The following is a 17490-nucleotide window of genomic DNA, read 5'->3' as shown; positions in this document are numbered from 1 at the left end:
AGAACCATAAAGACACTACACAGCTAATACAAAAAATAAAATATATAAAAATTGCAGACACAGCAACACTCCTCTCATTTGATATGTTGTTGTTGTTGTGGTCTTCAGTCCTGAGACTGGTTTGATGCAGCTCTCCATGCTACTCTATCCTGTGCAAGCTCTTTCATCTCCCAGTACCTACTGCAACCTACATCCTTCTGAATCTGCTTAGTGTATTCATCTCTTGGTCTCCCCCTACGATTTTTACCCTCCACGCTGCCCTCCAATACTAAATTGGTGATCCCTTGATGCCTCAGAACATGTCCTACCAACCGATCCCTTCTTCTGGTCAAGTTGTGCCACAAACTTCTCTTCTCCCCAATCCTATTCAATACTTCCTCATTAGTTATGTGATCTACCCATCTAATCTTCAGCATTCTTCTGTAGCACCACATTTCGAAAGCTTCTATTCTCTTCTTGTCCAAACTATTTATCGTCCATGTTTCACTTCCATACATGGCTACACTCCATACGAATACTTTCAGAAATGACTTCCTGACACTTAAATCAATACTGGATGTTAACAAATTTCTCTTCTTCAGAAACGCTTTCCTTGCCATTGCCAGCCTACATTTTATATCCTCTCTACTTCTACGATCATCAGTTATTTTGCTCCCCAAATAGCAAAACTCCTTTACTACTTTAAGTGCCTCATTTCCTAATCTAATTCCCTCAGCATCACCCGACTTAATTAGACTACATTCCATTATCTTTGTTTTGCTTTTGTTGATGTTCATCTTATATCCTCCTTTCAAGACACTGTCCATTCCATTCAACTGCTCTTCCAAGTCCTTTGCTGTCTCTGACAGAATTACAATGTCATCGGCGAACCTCAAAGTTTTTATTTCTTCTCCATGAATTTTAATACCTACTCCGAATTTTTCTTTTGTTTCCTTTACTGCTTGCTCAATATACAGATTGAACAACATCGGGGACAGGCTACAACCCTGTCTTACTCCCTTCCCAACCACTGCTTCCCTTTCATGTCCCTCGACTCTTATAACTGCCATCTGGTTTCTGTACAAATTGTAAATAGCCTTTCGCTCCCTGTATTTTACCCCTGCCACCATTAGAATTTGAAAGAGAGTATTCCAGTCAACATTGTCAAAAGCTTTCTCTAAGTCTACAAATGCTAGAAACGTAGGTTTGCCTTTCCTTAATCTTTCTTCTAAGATAAGTCGTAAGGTCAGTATTGCCTCACGTGTTCCAGTGTTTCTACGGAATCCAAACTGATCTTCCCCGAGGTTGGCTTCTACTAGTTTTTCCATTCGTCTGTAAAGAATTCGTGTTAGTATTTTGCAGCTGTGACTTATTAAGCTGATAGTTCGGTAATTTTCACATCTGTCAACACCTGCTTTCTTTGGGACTGGAATTATTATATTCTTCTTGAAGTCTGAGGGTATTTCGCCTGTTTCATACATCTTGCTCACCAGATGGTAGAGTTTTGTCAGGACTGGCTCTCCCACGGCCGTCAGTAGTTCCAATGGAATATTGTCTACTCCGGGGGCCTTGTTTCGACTCAGGTCTTTCAGTGCTCTGTCAAACTCTTCACGCAGTATCGTATCTCCCATTTCATCTTCATCTACATCCTCTTCCATTTCCATAATATTGTCCTCAAGTACATCGCCCTTGTATAGACCCTCTATATACTCCTTCCACCTTTCTGCTTTCCCTTCTTTGCTTAGAACTGGGTTTCCATCTGAGCTCTTGATATTCATACAAGTCGTTCTCTTATCTCCAAAGGTCTCTTTAATTTTCCTGTAGGCGGTATCTATCTTACCCCTAGTGAGATAGGCCTCTACATCCTTACATTTGTCCTCTAGCCATCCCTGCTTAGCCATTTTGCACTTCCTGTCGATCTCATTTTTGAGACGTTTGTATTCCTTTTTGCCTGTTTCACTTACTGCATTTTTATATATTCTCCTTTCATCAATTAAATTCAATATTTCTTCTGTTACCCAAGGATTTCTACTAGCCCTCGTCTTTTTACCTACTTGATCCTCTGCTGCCTTCACTACTTCATCCCTCAAAGCTACCCATTCTTCTTCTACTGTATTTATTTCCCCCATTCCTGTCAATTGCTCCCTTATGCTCTCCCTGAATCTCTGTACAACCTCTGGTTCTTTTAGTTTATCCAGGTCCCATCTCCTTGGATTCCCACCTCTTTGCAGTTTTTTCAGTTTTAATCTACAGGTCATAACCAATAGATTGTGGTCAGAGCCCACATCTGCCCCTGGAAATGTCTTACAATTTAAAACCTGGTTCCTAAATCTCTGTCTTACCATTATATAATCTATCTGATACCTTTTAGTATCTCCAGGGTTCTTCCATGTATACAATCTTCTTTCATGATTCTTAAACCAAGTGTTAGTTATGATTATGTTGTGCTCTGTGCAAAATTCTACCAGGCGGCTTCCTCTTTCATTTCTGTCCCCCAATCCATATTCACCTACTATGTTTCCTTCTCTCCCTTTTCCTACACTCGAATTCCAGTCACCCATGACTATTAAATTTTCGTCTCCCTTCACAATCTGAATAATTTCTTTTATTTCATCATAGATTTCTTCAATTTCTTCGTCATCTGCAGAGCTAGTTGGCATATAAACTTGAACTACTGTAGTAGGTGTGGGCTTCGTATCTATCTTGGCCACAATAATGCGTTCACTATGCTGTTTGTAGTAGCTTACCCGCATTCCTATTTTCCTATTCATTATTAAACCTACTCCTGCATTACCCCTATTTGATTTTGTGTTTATAACCCTGTATTCACCTGACCAAAAGTCTTGTTCCTCCTGCCACCGAACTTCACTAATTCCCACTATATCTAACTTCAACCTATCCATTTCCCTTTTTAAATTTTCTAACCTACCTGCCCGATTAAGGGATCTGACATTCCACGCTCCGATCCGTAGAACGCCAGTTTTCTTTCTCCTGATAACGACATCCTCTTGAGTAGTCCCCGCCCGGAGATCCGAATGGGGGACTATTTTACCTCCGGAATATTTTACCCAAGAGGACGCCATCATCATGTAATCATACAGTAAAGCTGCATGCCCTCGGGAAAAATTACGGCTGTAGTTTCCCCTTGCTTTCAGCCGTTCGCAGTACCAGCACAGCAAGGCCGTTTTGGTTATTGTTACAAGGCCAGATCAGTCAATCATCCAGACTGTTGCCCTTGCAACTACTGAAAAGGCTGCTGCCCCTCTTCAGGAACCACACGTTTGTCTGGCCTCTCAACAGATACCCCTCCGTTGTGGTTGCACCTACGGTACGGCTATCTGTATCGCTGAGGCACACAAGCCTCCCCACCAACGGCAAGGTCCATGGTTCATGGGGGGGGTCATTTGATATAGAAATCATGTATTCCAACATATCAGTACCGGAAACAGTAGAAATCATAGATAAGGACCTGAAAACTTATAGTCAACTCCCAGGTGAACAGATTAAGGAAATACACACATTAATAAAGCACATAAAAGAACAACATTACTTCCAATTCAATAATGAATTTTATTTGCAAGAAGATGGATTACCAATGAGGTCCCCAGATTCAGGAACATTAGCAAATATTTTTTTAAACCACATTGAACAGATCATTTTCACAAAAAAAGTAGCAAAAGAATACAACATATTATATTGGTTCAGGTATATGGATGACATCCTTTGCTTAATAGATGAACCACAAACAAAAATTGAAAAACTACTTATTGACATCAACAAAATAAATAAAAATATAAAATTCACCATTGAAAGAGAACAGAACAACCAAATTAACTTTCTGGATATAACTATCAAAAAATGAAACAATAACAATCAAAAAATGAAACAATAACAATCAAAAAATAAAACAATAACAATCAAAAAATAAAACAATAACAATCAAAAAATAAAACAATAAGCATATGTTTGAAATTTACTGTAAACCCATAGCAACAGACATTATCATTCGCCAATCCTCGAACCACCCACAGTCATGAAAGCAAGCAGCACTATGACACATGCTCCATAGACTCAACACAGTGCCACTCTTCAAAGAATGCTACCAAACAGAAGTGAACATAATAATGCAGATAGCATAAAGTAATGGTTGCAATAACAACATAGTAACAAAGCTAAACAAATAAATTAAACGTAAAATAAAAGCAGAAAGCACCAAACCACAGACAATAACACAACAGAACCTAAAACAAACATGCAGTCCCATAACAACTACACAGGATAATGAGAAAAAGATGAAAGAAAACACAAGATGGTACACAATGACATACAAGCACAAACTCACCCCTAAAATCACCAACATTTTCAAAAGCCAGGGAATAAACATAGCATACACAACAGACAATTCTATACAAAAATGCACCCCAAAACTGACAAAAAACAGAGACATATGCCAGAAAGCAGGTATATATCAACTACAGTGTAACACTTGTGAAGGCAGATACATAGGACAAACAGGTAGAACATTTGATGTCACATACAAAGAACACACGAGAGCCTGGAAATATGGGACAAACCAGTCCACTTTTGCAAAACACCAAAGAGAACAAGACCACAAACCAACCACTAGAGAAGATAATATGAAAATAATTAGAATCAACAAATTAAAAACACCTCCTAACACTGCAAGAAAATTACCACATACAGAAAACCAAAGCAGAAAGGAAAACCCTTTTGAATGGTCAAGTACACATGCCAAGCAATTTATTATTTACACTAATAGATAAAATAATAGAATAATGCTCCCAAAGAGGATTAATATAATAATACCATCCAATATAATAATAATACCACCCAACATCTTTACACTCACTTATCCATGCACCCCTCCAGAGAATACTGAAATGAAAAGTCAAATCAGCTGTCACCAAAGCTTTCAACCACTCACTAACAACTTGTACATTCATATTCAGCACCATACAATTCACTCCGCCCCCCCCCCCCCCCCCCCAAAAAAAAAAAAAAAAAAAAAAAAAAAACAACACCCTTCTTCAGCTCTCTCTCTTTCTCTCTCTCTCTCTCTCTCTCTCTCACACACACACACACACACACACACACACACACACACACACACACACTGGTATAAACATCGTGAATAGAAGTTAGTCTTGAACATATACTTCATTAGGTTGGCAACAAGTAGGTAAACACACCAAAGAGAAGGAAACACATTATGGTGTTGCAATATTTACATTGTTAAAAGCAGTGTCCGACAAAATAGTTACATTGAGTGGCAAAAGAACAAAAGTACACCACGAAAAAGGAGGAGGAACATGGTGAACAGTATGAAGAAGGTCAGAATGCAAATTTGTGCTTATATGTCAGTAATAAAGTGGTAGTGCGACCTCCAGACCAGATGAGAGGAAACGCAGATCAGCAAATTGTAAGTAATTACTTTTTTACATAAAAAATTATGACATGAACTGTTTAATAATCTAAAAATAACAAAACTGTATCATTATAGATCCCACTGATGATGCCTTAGAACAAGAAAAAGGCAAAACGCATCTGGGATAAATAAATTAAGTGGCAGCAGGAAAAGGCAGTTTTATTTGCAAAACAAACATACAGATTAATTCAACAGTACCCTCTGGAACTGCATACTTGGCATGCCTTTCATCTTTTCAGCAATTTTAATTGCTGTTCTGTTCCATAACCCCATTATCTGGCAATTTGATATTTATATAAGGATTGAAGAAATGGACTATATTATAGTCCTCTATGTTGAAACAATTTTGTAAGACTGAATTCAGTGTTTGTACTTCTTTGCTGCCAGTATGCTTACTGAGCGACTAAATGCTCAGTTTTGATCTTTGATCCTTATACTAACTATATATGACCAATACTACTTAGGTGATTTAGGCAGATGAGTTGGCAAAATTTTACTTTTAAATTCATTAAACACTTATTACATCTCTCTTCTTACACTCATTTTGGCTTGTTCAGTTCTTGTTTCTCAGTTAACTTGTGTCTCCACTTCAGGCTGTGATGAAGCTGTCTTTGCTTTTGTAGAAACTTTCTAGCATCGGTACTGAACCACAGTGGGTCTGCAGATAGTGATGTGGTGTATATTCTATGCGTGTGATTTTTATCCATTTTTGCGTCACATCTTTGTCCTCAGAGCTGAATATTTGATGTTGACTATCCAGATATTGTCCACCACTCGTGGTCTCGTGGTAGCGTTCTCGCTTGCCGAGCACAGGGTCCCGGCTTCGATTCCCGGTGAGGTCAGGTATTTTCACCTGCCCCGAGATGACTGGGGGTGGTTTTGTCATCTTCATCATCATCATTCATCCCCATCACGGATGGAGGAAAGCAACGGCAAACCACCTCCATTAGGACCTTGCCTAGTACAGCAATGCAGGTCTCCTGCATCGTTCCCCTACGCTGTGTCAAGAAGCATGGGACTTCATTTCCATTCAGATATTCTATAATTTTTTTGCTGTCTCTCTAGCTGAGAAAAATGTTTTCTTATCTTTCATAACATTCCTTGTAATACTTGCAGTAATTGATGTTGTATCAGCCTTATGATCACTGATATGCTCCTCACATTAACTGATTCAAAAATTTTGATTCTGTTAGTTACTCGGACATCTGGGATATTGGCCTCACAAGTAAAGTAAAGGAACATCAGCATTTCAGTTGGAGAAGAGATTACTCAACCTATGTTTTGCTCACAGATGCCCAATGATTCTTAAAGGATATGAGGAAGATCTGTAAAATACATATTATATTGTGATTACGTATGTGAGACAGAATTGTAATTAAATGGTGAGACTAAACATTTTAGTCTTATTGATTTGGTAACTGTCTGTCATTTACAAAATAAATACTGTTCTTAACATAGCATAGTTTTATGCTTCACATGAGCATGTGCTCAAACTTTTTCCCATCAGCTTCACTGCACACGCATTCGGCCTCTGAGAGATAGATGAAATATGAGATAGTGATGCATGCTGTGGTGATTTGTTGGTACATATTTTCAGGCTTTGTTGGGTCTTGATGGTGTAAAACATCTTTGATAGTGTTTCCCTCAGAAAGAAACCAATAGGAATTCAATTGAAGGAACAGATTGACCATTTTACCGTGGCGTTCAGTGCTTTTCACTGCCCAGGGAATTTTTCATTCGGTGTGGTGTTGTAACATGATAAGATAGAGGTTTAGAGCAATCGTGATTGAACCACATACACTGTGTAGTGGTATCTCATTTAGAATAATGTTTACAATGTGTAAAAATCATGAATACGTATTTCCATATAACACCCCTGAAATGCACAATGAAATATTGTATTAGGACCCACCATACATTTACAGTCCACAGCTGTTGTTGCTGTATTTGGATTCAGTGGGGAATTTGTGCTGTCCTCTAGTGCATGTTATGTAAATTACTTTACCGGCACTAGTAAATGTTGCTTCAGTAGAAAAATGCACACATTTTGAAAATGTCATACTATTCTTCTGATGTTACAGAGCAAACCCACAAAATTCTGCATGATGTTAGAAATCTAAACCTTCAAGAACCAGATAAAAGTGATGGAACTCATGTTAATGCAAGATGCAGATAATACTCATGTGGCTGATCATACATTTTAGTCCAGTCAACAAAGGGAAATTAGGGGATACATTTGTGTAGTTGCAATTTTTATACAGTGGTAGGAGGGAGTGCATTGAACAATGTACTCTGAAATTCTGACCAATGGGGTGTATGGGTGGGGACGTTTAAAGAGCACTTTTTTATGTTTTTGTGAATAACTCAAAAATCACAGCTCCTAGCAGAAATGTGTCCCTGTACAAAACTAAACTACATTGAATTTCCTACAAAAAGGTCACTATCAGTTTTTCTCTAATGTTGCATTGTAGGGAATGGAAGAAATCACAGATTATTAAAACCAGTGTTTTAATGGTTTGAAATTAATGGTTATTATTAAATAAATTGGGTTAAGAACAGATAATAAAAATGTGTTCCATATCTAGGTGGAGTAGAGCAGTATTAAGAGATAGACTGGTGTGCTGGAGGTGTGACAGGTCACCAGATTGTGGTCGTGCACTTCCGTCCATCATAGGTCTGCGATCCGAAGTGCATGCAGGTGATTCCCCACTCTGTGTGCACCATAACGTCACAAGAAGCAACTACAGTGTGTTTCACAAAACTATACCAACCCTCCCGAAGGGTGCCTCGCAAATCACTGCCAACGCAGTGTGCAGACATGCCTGGTGGGTGTTGATTTTCCAATAGTGTGTTAACACTACATGGAATACAGATATGAGTTACTGATAGTACTATGGACACAATCTATGTAAATCTCTGCACACTGTTCTCCTGTGCCAGAGGGGGAAATTGATTCTTAGTCACCCTGTACAGCAGCTGTAGCGTTGTTCTAGGAAAGGCAACTTCCCCCACCACAAGTGCTGCTCACTTTTCAGTTTACAGACAGACTGTACCTCCCCAGCATTGCTGCCCAGGACTCTTAAGTGAGTGGGCAAAATAACTTCACTGACCTTGTTTCTGTATTGTGAAGTTATTTTCAATTTGAAACTTCCTGGCAGATTAAAACTGTGTGCCCGACCGAGACTCGAACTCGGGACCTTTGCCTTTCACGGGCAAGTGCTCTACCAGGAGAGCTTCTGTAAAGTTTGGAAGGTAGGAGACAAGATACGGGCAGAAGTAGAGCTGTGAGGACCGGGCGTGAGTTGTGCTTCGGTAGCTCAGATGGTAGAGCACTTGCCCGCAAAAGGCAAAGGTCCCGAGTTCGAGTCTCGGTCAGGCACACAGTTTTAATCTGCCAGGAAGTTTCATATCAGCGCACACTCCGCTGCAGAGTGAAAATCTCATTCTATTTTCAATTTATTAACCGAGTACGTATTTGAAGTGGTTAAGTGAGCTGTTACCCAAAAAAGCTCAATAGCTGGAGCTTTCAGGTGTATACCACACTAAAGAGCCAGTCTGAGCAGTACTTCAGTAAGATATTATTCCTAGGAACAACAACGACCCACTCTTGACTACTATTTTCAGAATCCTCTGTAGCAGTTACTTGTAAATTATTGCATTCCATTTAATTTTCTTTCTTTTTAACTGATACAATATGGAATTTGTATATAATAAATTACTCATAAAGACTGATAAATGTGAATTTTCAGCCAAAAGGCCTTCTTCTAAAGTAGACAAAGAAACACACTCACATTCATGCAAGCACGAGACACACACACATGACCACTGTCTTAGCCACTGAGGCCATACTGTGAGCAACTGTGCGTGATGGGAGAAACAATCTGGGTGGTGGGGGTAAGGAGGAGGCTCCTCTTTACCTACCACCCAGATTGCTTCTCCTATCATGCACAGTTGCTCACAGTATGGGCTCAGTGGCTAAGACAGTGTTCACGTGAGTAGTACTTGCATGAATGCATGTGTGGGTAGCTTTTATTTTATTTTTTCCCCCTGTTTTAAAGGAAGACCTTTTGGCCGAAAGCTCACATGCTGAGCAATTTTTTTGTGTGTGTAACTACATCTCATCACTGCTCTGTATGGTCCGTAGAAATCCATCCTTTTCATAATATTGTTGTTATTCCATTCTGGATTTTCAGTTGTCTAAATATGTATAATAAATGTAAATTTGATGTTTTTGAGTGGATATTTTATGTTAAGAGATGTTATGTCCTATGCCAACTTTCATTTTGCAGGAGAGGAGTAGCTCCATACTTTCTGAAAAACCTCAAAAGACTTCACCTAAAAAAGAGAAAAGTAAAGCAAGTTATTATAAAGATAATTATGAAGGAGACTGTGACGATGATGATTATGAACGAGAGAATCATAAGAAGAAAGATCTTACGTCTCGATGGAAAAATAACTTCAAAGTAATTTCAAAAACTGTGAATGAGCTTCCACAGAAAAGTATAAATGAAGACCTTTCAAAGCTCACAAGTCTGGAGACAATATACAAACCAAAATCGTCTAAAACCTCTAACCGTGAACGAAAGGAGAAAAACGTTCTTAAGAGACGAGCAGCTGCTGAGAAAACTGCACATTCAAAAGGTAAGTTTCACACGTGGTAAAATAACAATATTATATTAGAATTTTATAAGAAAGCTGTTATTATTAGAGCCTGACTATTAGATTGTTTAATTTAATGATGTGTTGTATTACCAAACCATTTTAAAATTCAGTCTCTGATAATGGTGTCATAGCTGTCAAAAGTTATAAGTAAGCAATGTTGCAACAGTGTGATGCATGATAAGAACTGTTGGCAATAAAACTAGAGATCAACATAGAATGTAAGTTACTTTATAATTGTGGAACATATTTGCAGCTCACTTTTGAGGACTTTTTGGTACTGAATTATTTCCTTGTATTAAACAATACAGATTTCACAGGCACGTGGAGCCCAGATTGATCTGTTCTTTCTAGACCTCTGAACAGCCTTCAGTATAATTCTACACCATTTCATGCTAAACAGAGTAAATGCTTATGGAATATCCAAACAGATATGTGATTGAATGGAAGACTTTTTACCAAATATAACTCAGCATGTCACTGGTAACTGAGAGCGGACACTAAAAGGGAAGTTAGCTCCAGTTGCTACTAAAGGCACTCTTAAAGTTATTTACAGATAATGCAGTTGCCTACTGGGAGATGACATAATTAGAAATTGTTAGTAATTGAAGAGAAACTTGATGAGTAATATGTGGTGTAAATACTTGCAGCTGGCCCTTTCATTATTAAGTATAACATATTGCATGTTAATAGAGAAGATGATCTGAAATACACTCCTGGAAATGGAAAAAAGAACACATTGACACCGGTGTGTCAGACCCACCATACTTGCTCCGGACACTGCGAGAGGGCTGTACAAGCAATGATCACACGCACGGCACAGCGGACACACCAGGAACCGCGGTGTTGGCCGTCGAATGGTGCTAGCTGCGCAGCATTTGTGCACCGCCGCCGTCAGTGTCAGCCAGTTTGCCGTGGCATACGGAGCTCCATCGCAGTCTTTAACACTGGTAGCATGCCGCGACAGCGTGGACGTGAACCGTATGTGCAGTTGACGGACTTTGAGCGAGGGCGTATAGTGGGCATGCGGGAGGCCGGGTGGACGTACCGCCGAATTGCTCAACACAGTACATCGATGTTGTCGCCAGTGGTCGGCGGAAGGTGCACGTGCCCGTCGACCTGGGACCGGACCGCAGCGACGCACGGATGCACGCCAAGATCGTAGGATCCTACGGAGTGCCGTAGGGGACCGCACCGCCACTTCCCAGCAAATTAGGGACACTGTTGCTCCTGGGGTATCGGCGAGGACCATTCGCAACCGTCTCCATGAAGCTGGGCTACGGTCCCGCACACCGTTAGGCCGTCTTCCGCTCACGCCCCAACATCGTGCAGCCCGCCTCCAGTGGTGTCGCGACAGGCGTGAATGGAGGGACGAATGGAGACGTGTCGTCTTCAGCGATGAGAGTCGCTTCTGCCTTGGTGCCAATGATGGTCGTATGCGTGTTTGGCACCGTGCAGGTGAGCGCCACAATCAGGACCGCATACGACCGAGGCACACAGGGCCAACACCCGGCATCATGGTGTGGGGAGCGATCTCCTACACTGGCCGTACACCACTGGTGATCGTCGAGGGGACACTGAATAGTGCACGGTACATCCAAACCGTCATCGAACCCATCGTTCTACCATTCCTAGACCGGCAAGGGAACTTCCTGTTGCAACAGGACAATGCACGTCCGCATGTATCCCGTGCCACCCAACGTGCTCTAGAAGGTGTAAGTCAACTACCCTGGCCAGCAAGATCTCCGGATCTGTCCCCCATTGAGCATGTTTGGGACTGGATGAAGCGTCGTCTCACGCGGTCTGCACGTCCAGCACGAACGCTGGTCCAACTGAGGCGCCAGGTGGAAATGGCATGGCAAGCCGTTCCACAGGACTACATCCAGCATCTCTACGATCGTCTCCATGGGAGCATAGCAGCCCGCATTGCTGCGAAAGGTGGATATACACTGTACTAGTGCCGACATTGTGCATGCTCTGTTGCCTGTGTCTATGTGCCTGTGGTTCTGTCAGTGTGATCATGTGATGTATCTGACCCCAGGAATGTGTCAATAAAGTTTCCTCTTCCTGGGACAATGAATTCACGGTGTTCTTATTTCAATTTCCAGGAGTGTAGTATTTTATCACAGTTGGTGTTCAATGAGTGAAATGAGCCTCAGCTTGTGAGGGCCCTTTGGTAATTACAGTCCCTCACATAAGAAATATGTCAGATATCTGTAGTAGATTATGATATACAGATTAATGAAACGTCTAGTTTCAACACTTAATTTTAAAAATGATGACTAATCTGCCCCTAACAAACATAGAAGAGACCAGCACAGGCTCATTTGCAAAGGAAGATGAGGGGACACTGTCACTCGCACAACCTTATGATCGTTTACTCTGTTTCCCATTGAGTGTAATACTTTAAAAATCAGACAGAAGTGCACTTATATTTGTGTTGATAAAGCAGTTCACTGTGTTTTGTATTAAAACAGTTCCCAACTTTGACATTTTGTGGTTTCTGTACAGTATTGTAATCTTACTAACCACAAATATCAAGGAAAATCCATTCAGTGCCATTAAGTGGGAAATGACTAACTTAATTTAGCCATGGGAAAAATAAATGTCAGAATGATGTTTACTGGATGAATCCTGTGGAAAAACTCTTGTTAATGTTCATTTATCAGTTTGGGTAAATGGAAGGACTGGAGAAGCTTCAGAGAAGAGTTGTGCAGTTCATCTTATGTTTGTTTAACCAGCACATATTTGTCATATAAATGTTTTCCAAATTCCAATGGGAGAGGCAACAAGTCACATATTGTGCACAATGAAGAGCTTATCTCACAAAATTCCAAGTGCCATGGAGTGTGAAGTACATCACATCCATGATATTTCGGTAAAGCCGCACTTACCTCCTGGAGCATCCTAAATAGCATGCTTTTGGGAAATTCCAATTGTCTTGACTGGGTGAGAGTTTGGCATCCTCATGTTTATTGAGCTGTGGACTAATCAGTGCTGTCAGTTCTCTGATATTGTGATAATGGAAAAAAAAAGCAGAGAGAGAGAGAGAGAGAGAGAGAGAGAGAGCGAGAGAGAGAGAGAGAGAGCAAAGTAAGATGTGTCAGTAAGTAGGATAGCTACATAGGCAATACAGTCATTACCTGTGACCTGTAGGACAGCTTCTGCACACAAATTGTGTTGGGTTGTGCAGGTAAAATGGGGCTCTTTATGTGTAGGCTTTCATTTCCTTACTTACATTGAGGTGACAATGGAATAAAAAAATTTTCTTTTTCATCTTTCAAGTTGGATGTACTACTGGTAGGTAACAACATGCAGTCAAAGAAGGATGCAGGGGGTTCAAGTAAACTGTCTTCTGAGAAACCTGCTTTAAAGTAATGTGCATGTAACAATAACAGAAAAAAACTTGTGTTTTTTGTAGTGAACAGGAAATATTGCTTCTACACCCATCTATCATCTAAAGAGGATTGGTGATACTTTGAAACCACCCATTAGCAAATAAAAAGACTACAAATAACCTTCTATGTCAGGCAATCACAGCTAAAGAACTTGTACATACTGTGAAGGACAGTCAAACAATCTAAAATCAGAGATAGTAAAATAGTCTATATCAAATTGAGTGGAAGTCCAAATCTGCAATAGCTGTTTATTGTGTTTTTTCCTGTATGATGACCAGTTTCATACCCTAGTCATATCTGCACAGGGAATGAGATTACATAAGTTAAAGCACTTATAGCCAGCATAATCCACTGAACAAAGTAGACTCACAAAACCAATACTTCATGTACCATGACTTCCAAATTGCAAATGGCTCTGAGCACTATGCGACTTAACTTCTGAGGTCATCAGTTGCCTAGAACTTAGAACTAATTAAACCTAACTAACCTAAGGACATCACACACATCCATGCCCAAAGCAGGATTTGAACCTGCGACTGTAGCGGTCGCTCGGTTCCAGACTGTAGCGCCCAGAACCGCACGGCCACTCCAGCCGGCTCCAAGTTGCAAGTGTGCATAAAAACAAGTCGCTTCTTGGTAAAACAATGGATGAAACAGCAGATGGGCATCTGATCTGAACCATGCATGATCAGTAAAACATCTCCAAAACTCTGTCAAAAGGTGAGCCTGGACAGCATGACAATCCTCATCTGACAGGATTAAACTATCATCAGAATCCACTAAGGAAACAAAGAATTAAAAGAGACACAGACCTTGGGAGTCGTCGTCATACTAAAATACTCCCAAGGATTGTGTGTCTTTTAATTCGGTGTTTTCCCTGTGGAATTTGATGAACATTTCATCCTATCAGACGAGGATTGTCATGTGCTGTCTGGGCTTGTCTTTTGACAGAGTTTATGAGATGTTGTACTGATCATACACGGTTCAGATTGGATTCTCATCTGCCGTTTCATCCATGGTTTTATTGAGGAGTGACATATTCTTATGTGCAATTGCACCTTGGAAGTCATGGCACATGAAGTACCAGTTTTGTAAGTACTTTGTTTTACTTTCTACTTTGTTCGGTTGGTTATGTTGATTATTAGTACTTTTATTTACGTAATTTCATTCCATATGCAGATGTGACCGGCAGATATACCTCCAGGGTATGAAGCCTGTTGTCATACAGGGTAAAAGATGATAAACATCTATTTCAGATTTGGGCTTTCACTCAGTTTAATATTGACTATTTTACCATCACTGATTTTAGATTGTTTGATGGTCCTTCACATTAAAACAACAAGACTCCAAACACCAAAACTCATAGCTTTATATTTTACTGAAAAATAGTTGTACATGCTGACACCTTTCCATGATACTGAAGGGAATGGGCATAGGAAGGGGAATGTTCAACAAAAAATGAAGATGCTAAATGGTGAGCTAATAAAATAGGAACATTTATCCTTACATTTGGTAGGACAGTACCGCCAGATCACATAATGGCAGGATACATTCATCTTAAGGTGAAATCATACATTCCTAATCCAATGCTGCTACAAATACCAGATACTTGCCATAGAACTTTGGTGTTTAAAAGAGAGCCAGGTTGTGGAAAGTGTGGTACAGATGCCCATGATGGAGTTTGTTGTTCTTTGCTCCAGATTTACTGTAATTTATCCCATCTAGAGTAGAATGTCCTGTTTATCTGAAAGAATGGAAGAGCAGGAACTTAAGGTAGAGAGATGAATTATTTATGCCGTAAGTAATAAGTTGTATAAAAGATCACAACCACCAATACTTAAAATGTCCAGTTGCTTCAGCTCTAAAATCACCTGTCCAAAACATTGCTGCATCAGTTTGAGCAAAAGCTAATGGCACTGCACATTTCCTTGCAAGTGCAGTTGTGAAAGTGCATCTTTGACAAAATCCGTTGTTCCTTTCAGGAAGACTATTACAGCTATCAATAATACCAAAACTGTAATACATTGTCTTTCAAGACAGATTGATTAAGAAAATGTATGAGTGTCTCAATCTGTGAAATTACAGCCATCTCCACTGTAGAACAAAGCTCTCAATAAATTAATTTCAAAGCCATATAAATCTAGTATTTTTGGGTTAGTGTGATACTCAGCAAAAGCTAGAGACTATAACATCAGCTTGTGGAAACTTACAATACCCTCGGGTAAATGTTGACTGGTTTGAGCTAGAGAATTGTTTTTGGGAAGTCAGTATAGGCCTAGAAGTTTGTGGTTATTTTTACAGTAACTTGCCCCTCATCTAACATTGGGGGCGAGTACTGCTCTCTGCATTTGTGGCATTCTATAAGCCACATATGACCCCTAGGTTGTTCTGGTTGCTCTAAGTGGCAAGCACCTCAGGGAGCTCAGAATTTGTTTGCTGGGTCTGTGCTTGGTGAACAAGGTTTTCCTGAGCTGGCTACTGGTCAGTGCTGCTATTTCTTTGTCACCATAAGCTCTGGACATGCTTCAGAAACCACTGTATGGCTTGGAGACGGAACATCGTGTGCCACAGGGACTGTGGATCTTGGGCTTTGCTGCCTGGATCATGAGGATGATAAAACCTCTTAGAAAAACTTCTCTGTCTTAAGTTGTGCTGCACTCTGGTCAATGCATGGCTATTGGGGAAGAACAGTCATTAGCTGGCAATCTCTAAGGAACTTGCCACATCTCAGTTGTATAAGGCTTACACAGCCAAGTGAGGCTCTGTCTGGGTGGACCTGCATGTCCCTGGCTGCTCTTGGGAACACCATAGTGAGTACAGTGAGTACGTCCACTCCCAATGAGATAAGTGTACCGTCTGGAAGTACTCACTCCCACATCCAAATGAATAAGGGAGGCTAGTCCTCCTGATAATCAAATTATATTTGGTAATGGTTCTCTAGCAGCTGTAAAGCAGAATGGTTTGGTAATGATTAAGAGGAAGGAGAGGACATTTGAAAAAGTGTCCCCCTTCTGTATTCATAAAGGATTAGAAGGGTTTGCTGGTGCTTTAAGTCCGTTAAACATATATGTAATGGTTCCTTATTGGTTGAGGCTTACAGGGCAAAACAGATGGAACTTCTTAGGAAGTCAGAGAAATTGGGTGAATATGCCATCATTGTTGAGTTTCTTAACTTCTTCAACTCAAGGAAGCGACTGGCTATGTGCCATGATAGACATCTGAGAACTCAAACAAGAATAGACTCACAGGGGATATTAGATGTGAAGCAAAGCACTTGAAGGAGTTACGGAGAAATTAAGAAGACCAACACCTTCATTGTGACCTGAACATGTTGCCTGAAAACTTCATGGCAGGATTCCTGCAACTTCGTGTTAGGCATTTATACCTAACCGTATGTGGTGCTGCAAATGCCAGGGATTTGGCCATACAGCCTGAGTTGCGGAGGTGAAGTGACCTGTGGGAAGTGTGGACAGACGGCCCATGAATCTGGGACTGACTGCCCGATTCCAACAATATGCATAAACTGCTCCAGGAGCCAGACAGTCTCGAGCTGAGACTGCCCTGTTTTTGCTGAGGAACACAAAATTCAGGAGATAAAAGTGACCCAGTGGATCCCCTATTCATAAGCCAAAAAAGAATATAAGGTGGCAAAGTCCCCTGTATTTGCCACTTCTTTGCTTCCTTGGTGCAGAAATCTGTTTTCAAGGTGAACACTTCAATGTATACAATGTCCAGCACACCCATATCTACCATCAGCACCTGTACTCGCACCTGAAAATGCCAAAGCAAAATGAGTAAAGACAGCAATCCAGACAGCCGTAGAGGCTAGGAACATTTTCACAGAGACCATTGAGAGAAGGCGCCACAAAAGCAGAGTGCCCTCTCAACATCCCCTTTCTACGTCATCCTTGAAGGGAAAGGGAGTTGGGAAAGGGTCACGACATTTGGGTCAAAAGCCATTCCGGGTGCCATCAGATGTCATTCTGGCACATACGACTGATGAGGAGG

The 17490-nt window shown here is 40.6% G+C and overlaps 1 protein-coding gene across 2 annotated transcripts in view; it reads left to right on the top strand.

The window, feature by feature from the left end:
* LOC126413333 (transmembrane protein 131) overlaps positions 1–17490 on the top strand; it is a 374881-nt gene that overhangs the window by 298453 nt on the left and 58938 nt on the right. For both annotated transcript variants that reach the window (XM_050083243.1, XM_050083244.1), the window contains exon 20: positions 9715–10066. In XM_050083243.1, coding sequence (XP_049939200.1) covers positions 9715–10066 — 352 coding nt within the window. The remainder of the gene's footprint in view (positions 1–9714; positions 10067–17490) is intronic.

Source organism: Schistocerca serialis, chromosome 7 (assembly GCF_023864345.2).
Source record: "Schistocerca serialis cubense isolate TAMUIC-IGC-003099 chromosome 7, iqSchSeri2.2, whole genome shotgun sequence".
NCBI lineage: Eukaryota > Metazoa > Arthropoda > Insecta > Orthoptera > Acrididae > Schistocerca > Schistocerca serialis.
This window is presented reverse-complemented; position numbering and strand designations above follow the sequence as displayed.